This window comes from Echinops telfairi, unplaced genomic scaffold, assembly GCF_000313985.2.
Source record: "Echinops telfairi isolate 266 unplaced genomic scaffold, ASM31398v2 ScPeMD7_443;HRSCAF=831, whole genome shotgun sequence".
Lineage (NCBI taxonomy): Eukaryota > Metazoa > Chordata > Mammalia > Afrosoricida > Tenrecidae > Echinops > Echinops telfairi.
Window position 1 is genome coordinate 8,768,694 of NW_022104341.1, and position 13,918 is coordinate 8,782,611.

The 13,918-nt window shown below is 41.6% G+C and overlaps 1 protein-coding gene across 1 annotated transcript in view; it reads left to right on the forward strand.

Moving 5' to 3' along the window:
- VAV3 (vav guanine nucleotide exchange factor 3) overlaps window positions 1–13,918 on the forward strand; it is a 417,371-nt gene that overhangs the window by 381,057 nt on the left and 22,396 nt on the right. Inside the window, exons 24-26 of the mRNA XM_045292020.1 lie at window positions 468–584; window positions 1,163–1,250; window positions 9,177–9,306. Coding sequence (XP_045147955.1) covers window positions 468–584; window positions 1,163–1,250; window positions 9,177–9,306 — 335 coding nt within the window. The remainder of the gene's footprint in view (window positions 1–467; window positions 585–1,162; window positions 1,251–9,176; window positions 9,307–13,918) is intronic.

The window sequence follows — 13,918 nt, forward strand, 5'->3', positions numbered from 1 at the left end:
GAGTGAATGAGTAGTGTGAGTGAGTGAGTGAGTGAGTAGTGTGAGTGAGTGAGTGAGTGAGTAGAGTGAATGAGTAGAGTGAGTGAGTAGTGTGAGTGAGTGAGTGAGTTACAAGGCAGTCTCTTCGTCCAACTCTTTCTTGTCCCTAAACGCCCCACAGCTCTGCGTCTAATCTAACGCTTCTCAGCCCTTCTCTTTGTCCCGTTTGTTTCATGAATATTTACTGAGTGCTTACTATGCATTAGGTACTATTTGTTTGACTTATGTTAAATTTGTAGAGCATTTTAGTTTGAAATACTAAAATTTTTTAATATTACTTTAATATTTGGAAGCAATGCAATTAATTAGTATGGACATTAAGACAACTCAGATCTGCCACTAAATTAAAATCTTGACATACCTATTTTTAAGCCTCTTTTCTCTTTCGAATACATCTTTCAAATTTGCTGTGTCGTTGTTTCTTACAGGTATGCTGGAGCAATGGAAAGGTTACAGGCAGAGACTGAACTTATTAATAGGGTAAATAGTACTTACCTTGTGAGGCACAGGACCAAAGAGTCAGGAGAATATGCAATTAGCATTAAGTAAGTAGGACAGGTACTTTTACGGAAATAGCTTTCCTGTTTTCATAATTGCATAGACCATCTGACGTGTATAACACTGAAGCTGAAAACCAAGCTTCTAATTGCAGCCGGAATAATGCCTCCACCCAGACAGTTCATGAACACTGGAAAATTTCTGTTAGAACAACAGTAATAAGTGTTATAGGCTGCTAATTGGCATATTAGGTTTCTTTCATAACATTGTATTTTTGGTGATGTGATGTGTGTGTTTATTTCTAATTCGTTCTAAGGGTATATACTACTAGATTGTATTTTGTTTTGTTTCTCCACATTCACAAAGTAAATTTACTAAGCAAAAGGGGAATAAAGATTATGGTAAATCCTCTTTCACTCTACTCGTTGCCTCAAATATTGGTTGTATCTTCAACCAATCTAGTAAATATATTTTGTTAATTAGCTGTCACGAGTGTATTGGCATAGGTATATATTTTGTCTTCAGAATTAATTCCTACAATGGTATTGGGGCATGCCCTCTGGTAATTATTGATTTCTACTGATTAAAAACACATTTATATTCATAAGTTATTCATCTCCCACAGGTATAATAATGAAGCAAAGCACATCAAGATTTTAACAAGAGATGGCTTTTTCCACATTGCAGAAAATAGAAAATTTAAAAGTTTAATGGTAAGCATTGATTAGTTCCTTTCGATGGGTGATCTATATTTCCCCTGTTATTGGAAAGGTCAGTGTTAAGTCCATACTTTCTTGGAGAGTTTGCTCACTGCAATTCAAAGGAAGCCACGCTCTCCTGTGCAGCCAAAGTCTGACCATTCTAATCTCGAGACCTCTAGTGAAGTCATATATTGCATTCATCATAAATTTTATTGTAAATGGAGTTTGTGCAATTTAGATTGTCTTGCAGTCTATACTATTTGTGATTCTTAGTAAAAGCAGCAAAAATCTTTCTCAGCTACGAGCGCCTTCATCCTTCTGCTCTGTGTGTGAGGTTGCCGCACCCCCGCCGATGGCACAGGAAGTTGTAGCCTGCCGTCTTCCCTCGGTCTCCTGACTCAAGCAGACCAGGAGCTTTTAAATCATAATATAAAATGTTGGAATGAGCAAAATACCCCCACACTTAGGCTGTTTTTAGATGTAAAAAGCAATATAAAGTCAAGTCTTAATGCTTTTTACATTTCCTGCTATTTTAAATTCCCTATACTATGATTCTCCTTCACTGCCTTGGATAATTAAACATTAGCAGTGTAACTTTTTTTTAACTATTCCATCATTGATATTTCCTTGGAGATTTATATATAAATAGAAATAATGTACTGTTGCATGAAAGCAAAAATGATTTGATTACTGTAATTCTGCTTTTCTTAAAAATGATGCCTTTTCAATAGTTATATTTATATCTGATCATACCTTGTATATAGCACATAAACAATGTACATATGTCATTACATATGCACTGCTGACAATAATGAAAAAGTTCACATTTCCTTAAAATGGCTCGCAAATCTTTGTGTCTCAAGTTTGGTAGAGTTTCTTGGGATAATGAAGATTTTGGACACAGGACATAAGATGCATTTGTAGCACTCAGCGAAGCACGTTGAGTAACATTGGGAAGGGGCCACTCGTTGATTGAACCATCCATCAAACGCTATATACTGCCTCCGTTCAGAAAGCATCTCACAGCATTTTCAGATATTGCCATTAAAGTTAAATGTGAATGTGAGAGCCACACAAAAGAGGCCAACTGAATACTTGTATCTAAAAAGTTAGACTTGCTTCCAGACCAGGGACCATGTTCTAAAGAGGACGGAAGCCCCTTACATTGAAAGCAAGGTTTAAAAAAAGCTGTATGGATGTAAATATCACATTTCCTTTTCAAACACGGATGCTAGGCAAGCAAGGATATGCCCTGGGAACTGTCAAATTGGTAACCAAGATCCAGACATCCTCTCTACTGGAGGTGACATACATGCTGTTGGAACAAGCAGACTGTGCACAGAGAGAACTGGACCCGAGGAGACTCTTCAGAACATGACAACCTAGGAGGCAAGGGGCGAGTGGCTGCACTAATAATGAATGACAGACCCAGCAGATCCATGAGAAAAGCACCCTGTGGGTCTCCGCATCTCTGCAGGACGCGTCAGCTTGAGCCATCACCTGCAGAACTTCCTTGGATGGTAATGAGGCCGCTGCCCAGTGATGTAGTTAACATGGGACTTTAAATCATGCTGCAGGGCCAAAGAGGAGTGCCAGTCTTGCCGGCTTAGAAAGTAACAAAAGGAACGCTCATCAGAGGAGACAAGACGGGCACCAAGGATGAAAGGAAGGGACTCCGGATGGGGCTAATCAATGCAGCTCTGTGTCACCTGGGTTCAGCTCAAGAAAGTTCTTTGGAAACTAAGGTGTTATGTGGAAAAACCCTTAATACTGCATTGACCTGGAATTGTGGACGGAGACCCTTGAGTTCCTGTCCACATATAGAGCTGTGATTACAGGAAAAGCAACAGAGACCCAGAATTTGGATACTTGGTGCCAGGGAGCAGTAAAGGTTTCCACGATGATGTTCTTGAAAAGGAATTTAAAGTGCTTGTCACAATACTGAACTAAGTTACCTATCTAGAGAGTATATAAAATCACAGAAACGCCCCTCTTCGAGACATAACCATGCATTCCTTCCCTCCGTTTCTGGGGACATGTCCTACAGAAGCTCGTGGCACCGTGGTCACTGGGTGAGAGTGTGAATTAGCAGCCAAAGTACAAGGCAACTATTGTGTAAAATGGTGGGTAAAGATAAGGAATTAAAAATCTCAATATCAGATGGATACTTTTCTTGGATTTGGAAAATCCCCATAAAAATTGCTTAGGAAGAAGCCTGGGACTCGTCTGAATGTGAATCTGCCTTCCCACATGACTCCCGTGTGTCTTGAATCCTTATGTGACATGACCGTTTTGGGAGCATTCGAAGGGGCTTTTTGTTGAGGTTTGGTGTCCCCGAATCAATTCCAACTCGTAGGGATCCACATGTGTGCAACAGAACGGAACGTTACTCAGCCCTGCACCATCACCGCCACTACTACATTTGAGCCATTTGTTGCAACCACTGCGTCTAGTCTATATTGTTGAGCATCTGCCTCTTTTTCACTGGGCTTCTATTTTCCCAAGTGCGATGTGTTTCTCCCGCGGCCGGTCCCTCCCGATAAGAGCTTCAAAGAAAGTTTGACAAAGCCTTCCACCCTCCTCACTTCTAAGGAGCATTCTGACTGTACTCTCCCAAGAAAGATGTGTTCACTCTTCCGGAAGTCCATGGTATAGTTAATATTCTTTACCAACACCATTATTGAAGGGCATTTATTATTGAGTCTTGGCCAGCTTTTCCATGTTTATTAGGCAATTGGAAATACCATGGCTTGGGTCAGGTGTATCTCAGTCCTTGTCTTAGCATGGGTTCTGTAGAGAAGTCAAACCAGGGAATCATAGATTCATAGATAGATAGATAGATAGGTAGGTAGGTAAATAGATAGATTCATAGATAGATAGATGATAGATAGATAGATAGATAGATAGATAGATAGATAGATAGATAGAGAAATGTATCAAGAAAACAGCTCACGCAGTAGTAAAAGTGAGCGATCCCAGGCAGGTCTGGGCTGGTTTTGAAATTATAGGCCAGATGTTAATTTGGAGAATTCTCTTGACTTGCATAATTTCAGGAGCTGATAAAACCAAAATTAGCGGAAAGACAACAGACCGGTGGCTACAGAGGCAAATGAACCCAAGGTCATTCCATGGCAGCCCTCTGATCACTCCCAGAATTTGTAGACCATACAGCAGGCCAGTGGCTCAAGTCTAAAGAACCAGAAGTTGATGAGTCAGATGCAGGATGCAGACCTAGGAAGAAGCAAGCAAGCAAGCATCTCATAGCATCCACTTCTATTGGAAGCAGGCCATACACAAAGGAAAAGCCTTTTGATTGATCACATCAGGGCTATGATCTGAGGAAAGAACTTGCATCCCACCCTCATCTTTTTACAGCTCATCTACTTACAGCAGATCCCACCATGGAGGTGATCATGTTTTGTCAGGTCCCATCAGAGGGAATTCCGGGGTCTTCATGTCGAAACCAAGAAGAATCCTAACCCAACGAAGTCGACAGGAATTCTGTCACATTCCTCAAGTGACATCTTTGCTTTGAACACTTTAAAGCGGTCTTTGGTCGATGTGCCCATTGAAACATGGCATTAAAATTAGTTTGATTTCATGGCTGCTGCTTTCATGGTGGTGGTTGCCGATCAAAGTAAAATAAATCCTTAATAACTTCAATCAAACTTCCATTTATGTTGATGCTGCTTGCTGGTCTAGTTGTCAGTATTTTTCTTTCCAATAGGTTTTGTTATCACCCATACTGAAGTAATTAGAACATTAGTAAAAACATCTGTTCCAAGAACCTCACAGTAGTGCCGTCCTTTGAACCGATGCTACAGAGTGCCACATGGTGGGTGGTTGACCAGAAATGGCTGGTTCTTGGGAGGGAGCGTGGCAGTTAATAGGCACCTTTGGCTCACTCTTGCAGGGCGGAGAGGCCTCTGGAAATCGGGATCACAGGAGCTCAAGCCGTGATCTTTCTTCCTGTTGGTGTCAAACAACAGGGTTCTCATCATAAGTGCCAGTCTGTGGGTTCAAGTTGTTGCTTCTCAATATCTTCCCATCTTTGGCTTGAAAGTTACATTGTTCTTTGAAACTCTTAGGTCCTGGATCTAAATTTTAATTTGGGAAAGGATGCAAAATATGACCAAACTACAGATGGTGTATTGAAGGTGCCAGTTTCGCCCAGAGAAGATGGGCCTAAGAGGCTTATGACCTAACGTCCCCCTCCCCCCCTTCCCCGGGGTTTCAGTGGATCAGTGAATCGAAGTCTTTGGTGTTCTTCGTCATTAAATTGAAATTCTAAGTGGATTTCTGCATCCAGATTACAAGGCATTAATTTTGTTCTAATTTTCATGTATGTCAGACAATCCATGTCCAAATGCTGCTTGTAAACCATCTCCATTGCCTGTTTCCTTGGTAATTGGAATGACTGGCTTTCCCTCATTATTGTTCAGAGACTTGAATTGTTGACACTGCTGTGTCAGTGTGAGATAAGGAAGCTTAGCGACTTCTTTTGTTTTGAGTCTTATTATTCACGTGTAGTACCTGAAGGTCAATGACTGCTAAAGCAGGGTGGATTAGGCTGAAATACAGAAAGCATAAAGGCATGAATTGGAAAAGACCCAAGGTGGCACTATTTAATTCTATCCAACTCAAAACATGTAGGACGCTTTGCCGTCATAAGATGGAAAAATGAAACTAAAGTATCTTCTATGCTTAGTGCGATGACAAAGAGTGTTTTGCAGCTGACTGGGCCACGTGATCTCAGGGCCTCGGGAAAAGTCATTTTGCTCATTTCTAAATTTGAGGGTGAGTGAGTATTAAGTGCCTGCCAAGTCCTTTTCCAGTACGAGAATTCTGTGGCGTCTAGACAACTTCACAAAACCTATAATTTACAATATAATGTGTGAGAGCCTATTACAAAAGTGCATTGAAGTCCAACATTATTAGCCTGTAATTCCTTTCAGGCTGATTTTAATATGTTTGCTAAAGAAAAGACCAAGCAAACCCAAGTCATTGAGTCAATTCCAACTCATAGTGACCCTGTAGGACAGAGTAGAACTACCTGGGTTTCGAGGCCCTATCTCTCATTAGCCTCATCTTTCTCCTGCAAAGTGACTGGTGGTTTCAAACTGCTGACCTTACAGTTAGCAGTCCAATGTGTAACCTCCTACACCACCAGGGCTCCAAAAAAAAAGGATGCAGTTTATGTACTTTACATAACAAGAAAAAGAGTTAATTACCCTATGGCACTGTTCTCAACCTGTGGGTCGTGACCCCTTTGGAGGTCGAATGACCCTTTCACAGGGGTCGCCTGATCCATAACAGTAGCAAAATTACGGTTATGAAGAAGCAATGAAAATAATGTTATTGTTGAGGGTCACCACCACACGAGGAACTGTATGAAAGGGTCACGGCAGTAGGAAGGCTGGGAACCACTGCTTGATGGCATCGTTTGCATCAATAACGCATGCCCATGCACATTTCTTTCACAGACCTTATACAATTTCAACTTACACTTTTGTAATTCAGTGTTAATGTTAGTCTGTAAGTAGAATTTAATTCCCTGCCTTTCCAAATCATGTTAAAAATACCCATAATACAAATAACATATTCTGACCCTTGAAGCCATTTTGAAGATCCTCATAGAAACTTCTCTTTAGTAGTTTGTCTCCCCCATGGTCCCATTTTTGAATCTTGGTCAGATTCCATAGCCCTTTTTCCCATCAAGGACTTTCACGATCTGCGTTTCAGGAAGGAAGGAATTTAAAATACAAGTTGGATGGAAAATACATGCAGAGCCTAACATCTTATGTCTAAGAAAACAAAGTTCCCAGTACATCATTGACATTGGGAAAATGCCCCTTTCTTTTTGCCTCTTTTGTGTGTGTGCATATGTGCATTCACATTTGCAAGAGACTAGGCTGCAATCTCCATGGTCGGCAGTTCAAAACTACCATTATTAGCTCCTCGGGAGAAAGACTGGGCTTTCTACTCCCATAAACAGTATCATTTCAGAAACACACAGAGGGTCCCTGTGAGTCAGCATTAACTAGATGGCAATGCATTTGGTTTGGTTAAAGGGGCTCTGGAAGTCCACTGGGTTAAGCCTTGTGCAGCTAACTTAAAGGCTGATGGTTTGAACACCCCACTCCCACCCCAGCTGCTCTGCAGGAGAAAGAAGAGGCAGCCTGCCCCCTTAATGTTTTCCAGCCGTGGAAACACTGTGGGGCTGTTCTATTCTGCCCTATAGGGTGGCAGGGTTGGAACGGACTCGGTGAAGGTGGGTAATCATATCTGTAGTTAAGTCAAACTGTGGAGACGGGTACCAGCTCCTTCAATGCCAGGCCAAATTGTCTAGCATCACTCAGACAAGAGTATTACTGAGGATAAGGTCTATCTCATACCCATTGTCTTGTGTAAAGATTAAATGAGATAACTATATATTTATATATATGGACCTGGCACATGAAATGATGGTAGCTTTTAGGATTAGTCACATGTACCAGCCACTTACAGGCCACTTTATAAATTCTTTATCGTCCTCTGTGAAATGATTTATCATCTCCATTTTCCAAGGATGAGGCTTGAAACGCACTGAACAATGTTATCCAATCTTCATCCAAACCAGGCGACATTCATTTTGTGAGTGAGGTTTTTATCACATCTGTGTCTGTCCGTGGCCTCTCTGCTCTACCTAAAACACACCATACCTCCCTTCTTGGCTAGACTTCAGCGTCAGCCATGCAATCCCCACCATGAAACCTTCCCCAAACCGTCTCTCTCCTGCCGTGGAACCGCCACGACCCCTCACTTCCTACAAGGGCGAGAAGTCCTGGAGGGCAGGAGACTTCTCTTCATAAACCTCCATGGCCCGTGGAACTCCCAACACCGTGCACTCCACAGGCCATCCCAAATTTGCTCATAAATTATAAATTGATAGCTCTCCTGTCCTTTGGGGTGATTTTTTTTTGTCTTGATTGATTGGTTTTGGAAACCTTTTAACATAACCACTGAAGGGACATTTTGAGCTGATCTTCAGAGGGAATTTGTCGTTTTTACAATGTTTGTTTTTGTTTTTAAGTAGTACTGTAATCGAAGCATTGAATAACTAGATTAAAAGTGATTTTGCTTTCAATATCATTTGAGATACTTCTGTGAAAATTTTGCATTTTTTTCAGTCATAAATTGGTTCTTGTCCAATTTGTTTAAAGTCGAAAGATTCCGATTTGTGCAGAATCTACAAAACCAACATCTCAAAAGAGATTTTCCACAATTTTAGTCTGAAAGCTGGTGAGTGGTTATTGCGTGAGGCTTAGATGTATTAAAGAGAAATTATTTATAAGAGAAAATTGGAAAGAACAACAGTATTGAGCTCTGTGAGTGGAGGTGAGGTACAGCGTTTGGATCAGGCACTACCACTTCATCAGAAACCAGAAATGGTATCAAGTAGCATTTGCGGTTTATCGACTTTGGTTTACCTCGGAAAAGTACATTTAGGATCAAGTTTGTTTTTCCACCATTTTGAAGGAAAATGCAGGAAACCAGAAATTGCTATAGATTCAGCAAACAGCTGTTGTCTTTGTTCGTGTTTAGAAAGGCAAGTCGGGTTTCAATAAGAAGAATAATTACTACTTTGAAATTGAAGTTTGGTCTGGTTGCTTTTCTTCTGCCACTTTCTGATTGAAGACGAGCAGGGTGTTTTATGCCCATGAATCACAATAGGCCGCAACTCACATTGTGAGGGACTTGGGAACAAGGACAGTGCCTGGGACAGTGTCATGTGTCCCTTCCACACAGCACAAGAAGACTGTCCTCTACTGCCTCATCCACACACAGAACTTTAGAATTCAATGGATTACTCTTAGGAGTGCTTATAACTGTATGTGGATGTGCTTATTTGAAGGAGAATAAAAGTATTCCTGACAAAAATGACCTTTTCCCCTAAAGGAACTTGTGGAGTACTACAAGCATCATTCTCTTAAAGAAGGGTTCCGGAGCTTAGACACAACTCTACAATTTCCATACAAGGAGCCAGAACATTCGGCTGGGCAGAGGGGTAATAGAGCCAGCAATAACTGTGAGTATTGGCATTGAAAATACAATTTTGCTGTCATTTAAGGATTGGAGGCACAGTAACATTGAACATCTTCATTCCAGATTTGGAGATAAAACAAATTAATATGGTAATACATTTAACAGTGATTTTTTCCCCTTTCTGGAGCTGAGTAGAATCAGATGGACCAGTAGGTTTATGAACATATCTAGTTATATATCTTTGTGCCAAATTAAAAATCACGTTTGTGCTCATAAACCCCTCAGAAATGTGAAGGATGCGTGAATTTGCAAGCTTTGTATTCTCCACTGACTTTCATATTAGTGAAACGCTTTCTAGCTGACCCGTTCGGTTTGTGGTCATGGCGCTGTCTGAGGAGTAGCACCTAAGCATGACTGGGACACAGCTTTTCCATGTGGCCAGTACTCCAGTCTGCTGAGGAGGCCATTTCAGTGATTGCTTGAGGAATTTTGAGATGACTACACGCCTATTTCCTCTGATGTCAATAAGCTTTTCGCCAGCTATTTCTAGCTTTGTACAGCAGCCACCTTCCCTCTGCATGAACACTGTACTGCGTCTACTCACAAAGATGAGCACACGAGCAAAGTCACCTCATCACTTGACTGTAAGCTCATGGCAGGAACTGCTCTCCCATCATCTCGAAAGGCCAGGTATTCTTCCCGAAGGGGACCTCCAGGTAAAGGGGACATTCCGCTGAGAAGGCTGTGAAGGAAATGTGATTTCATTCCCTTTTCTTCAAACATTTTTTTCTTTGATTGAAAATACTATTGGTGGGTGGAAAGGAAGACAATTTATTAGTAGTATCTTTAAGCTTAAGAAATTAAATATTTAGAGATTTGGGGGGAAGTGTAAATATAAATTTAACACTACCCCCCCCCAATGAAAGGCAGAAACTGAAAACGAAATAATAATCAAGATGCCAGCAATATCAACAAAATGTTATACACTTACAATTTACAAGTCATTTGTCACATCAGTTGGCAGGTGTTTCAGTGTTGTGTTCTTGTTTGTTTGTTTTCTTAAAAGCCTAATAGTTGCTCAGGGACCCTGGTGGCACAGTGGCTAAGTCCTCAACTGCTAGCAACAAGGTCAATGGTTCAACCCCCCAGCTGCTACATGGGGAAAAGATGTGTCTATCTGTTTCCCTGCAGCTATACAGCCTTGGAAACCCGATGGGACAGCTCTCCTCTGCCCTAAGGGGTCACTAGGCCCTGGATTGGACTCACCAGCAGTGTGTGTGTGGTTGGCATCGCTGTTCTCCTCGTAGGAATTAGGACACATGCCCCAGCCAGTCCAAAGAGAGTGCTGAGCGCACCGGGCAGGTAGAACGCTAAAACATATACATCTGTTTGTCGCCCAGTCTCACCCAACTCGATTCAATTCTTATACAGGCCATAATTTTAGTTCATCCAAAATTGAATGCCCCACCCCCCAAAAAATACCCTCCAAAACAAATAAAATAACAAAAAAGCATTTTTTCCTATAATTTTTGTAAAAGTCTACCAAAGTTGCATCCTTTTTCCTTGCATGGACTGCATAATTTTCAACGACTTTTACAGTGCAGGAAATAAAAATAACAATAAAACTTGCCAAAGTGGTCAGTTACCCTAAAAATGCTGTTGCAGTAGCTCACTTAGTTCTCGGAAACCAAGGCAGTGATTGGGAAGGAGGGCCAGGAGAGCAGATGTGCCACGTTAGAGGGGAATCACAGTCGCCTTCCCATTTCACTGTGCCGTTTGCTTCCAGACCCGCTGTCTCAAAGCCTGGCATATGTAAGGCACTCAAAGACTGTTGTTGTCTATTGATAAATGAAGTTGCCAAATGTAAAATGTTGTCTCTAGTGTTTAATGAAGTATTTAATGCTCAAAGTCATCTGGACACTAATAAGGAAATTACAAGCTTTTTTTCATTAAAATTTTTGTTGGTGTTCTTAAGCACAGCCAATAGAATGAGTTTGAACATCTGTGCTAGCTTCTGGCAATTTTGTAAAGAATCTAATGATCTTATCAGTTTAGACATCCTGCCCAGCCTTTTAAGAGACGCCGGCATCTTCCGTCATGCCACAAAAACCCTCCAGTCATTGAGAAGGCAAAGCAAGCCATTCGTTTAAGTTTTAATGTTCGTTATAGTCTAGGTTTTTTATTCGTTTCCATTATTTACTTACTCAACAAAAGCGTATGAAATACCTGGTACAGGCCAAGGAAAGATCTGTTCTAGGGGCTGGGATACAACAGTCAAAAGACTAGTCCCTCCCCTTATGGAGCTTGCGTCCATGTGGGCAAATGGTTAATGCCTTTGGCTGCCAAGCCAAAGGCTGGTTGGTTAAGTCCACTCAGGCTCCCTTTATCTACTCAAAAAAACAACCAAAGTTAGTCGTTGGAAACCTTAGAGAGGGCGGTTTTCCACAGGCACACATTAGGCTGTCATGAGTCAGAATGGTTGATTCGTGGAGCTTAGATTTGAGTGGGGAAACCTCGCCAGGTCTGGGTTGGGGAGTTTGATCTCTTCCCCTTTGGTGGTCAGGGAAGGTCTCATTCATAGAGTGACTGAAGGAAGTGACAACAGGGAGTCACTGCCATCATTCTACTGTGCTTGACATTGCGAGATGATTCCATCAATCCCCTTCTCAAAAAAGAGAACAAAATTACTGCATCTGAGTCAGTTCCCAGGATGGCAGCCTCTCCAGGAGCAGAGAGCCTCATCTTTCCGGTGGGGATGGCTGGTGGGTTTGAACCACCAACCTTGGGGTTGGCAGTCCAATATTTACTGGACAGCGCTGTCAGGATTCCTTTCAATGCAACGTAACAGGGCTAAAAATCTTAAATAAAACTTATGGTATAACCGCAATCTTTCATTTACTTTATGCTTATTTTCTCTAAAATGGGGAGAAAACTAACATGGCTCTGAGAATTAAACGAGCCACCACATGAAAAGCACTGAACTCGGTGACTGTGCCTGATAGCAACACCACCAGCACACCCCCCTCGCCATCCAGTGGATTCCAACTCACGGGGTGCAGCTGATAACAAAGTAATAAAAGTTATTACTGCCACTACTCTAACTCTTATAACACTGTGAAAACTTTACCCGTATCTCTAAGACTTGAATAATTGTACTCCTTTAACGCTCGTAGCAGCACACACCTTTGTTTGTATAACTTTTTTAATATGTCTCTATTTTATACCAAGCCTTGATTTAGGGTTAGCCCTAATGGAAAGATTGCTTCCATTGGTATGCACGATATGCTTTCCAGGAGTGATAAGGATGGAATTACACAGGTTCTGCAGAGAAAGATGGCCAGGGAGCCTTTCTCCCGGATAGGCTGGTGTGACTTCAGAGTGCTTCCCCATAGATTAGGGCTCTGGGAATACTGCTGCATACACCCTAAAACTACAGGAACTGCTGCATCACTTAGTCTACTGAACTGGGGAGGACACCAACATGTTCTTCAGCTCACTCTGAGAGGCCTTGCCAAGTGCAGAAGGCACACTGGGGCTCAGGGTTAACCCCTGTTCTGAAGAGAATGGAGAGCTGACTCTTGAGACCTACACGTTTCCCCCTTCTATCATCACCTTGAGGAAGAAAGGACCCGCGTGTTGCCAAGGCCCCCGGCCTCTGTATTCGCCCAGGTCAGAATGTTTTGTAGAAGATGACCAATGATGTTTCAAGTCTATAAAATCTTGGCAGAATTACCACATGCAAATGCAAAAAAAACATTATACACATACTAATTGGAATTAAATAGGAGCCCAGAATTTTGAGTAAGGAGCACAGCATTTCCAGGTTAGGGGCCACTGAAGGCAAGACTATTCCAGGGTGATGGGAATTTTATGTTTGACTTTAGAATGATTACCAGTGTTTCTGTAAGAAAGTAAAAGCAAAAAAGAGAGAGAAAGAAAACAGAAAGAGATGTACTGTTATGCTTCTCTTAAAAATTACTGTGCTTCAATGGGAGGTATACTACCCTGCTCTGTGGGTCTGTAAGGATTGCTTTCCAAAGGTCTAGGGAATTGATTTAGCTTGCTTGAGGTCTAGCTGTAGGGCTTGTAATGGAAAGGCACACAATTGACTTTTGCCTTTCTTGTTCTACAAGGAACACTTAATTATTTCCCAGTCTGCCACTGAGTATGTTTCTGACCTTAGGCAAGTCACTTAGCCTGTCTGAGCACCAGCTCTCTCATCTGATGAGTGAGAAATAGGATTGGAATGTCAATTTATTATTTAAAAAATAGCGTTCTGGGTTTCTTCCTTGAGTGACAGGAGGAAGTGGAGTAGAATCTTTGTATACTCAGGGAAATAGGCACTAGGATAATCTGCACAATTAACTATATTCTGACCCATAGACAGATATCAATGTCAAATATATCCTTGAGATGGTGTCTATATCCAGGTGCGATATATAAAGTTGTGCTTTGGGTCTTGAGTAATTTGAAAATTTGTCTTTAGCTTCAACTTAAACATGTATACAAGCAATTGATAGTTCCTCCTGCAGTTGACCCCTGACCTTGTTATAGCTGGTGATACCGAGCTTCTCCATCATCCCATCCCACAAATGAAGTCAATTTGATTTCTGTATATTTCCTCTAGTGCAGCCCCTGTGCAGAGTTGCTGTTTA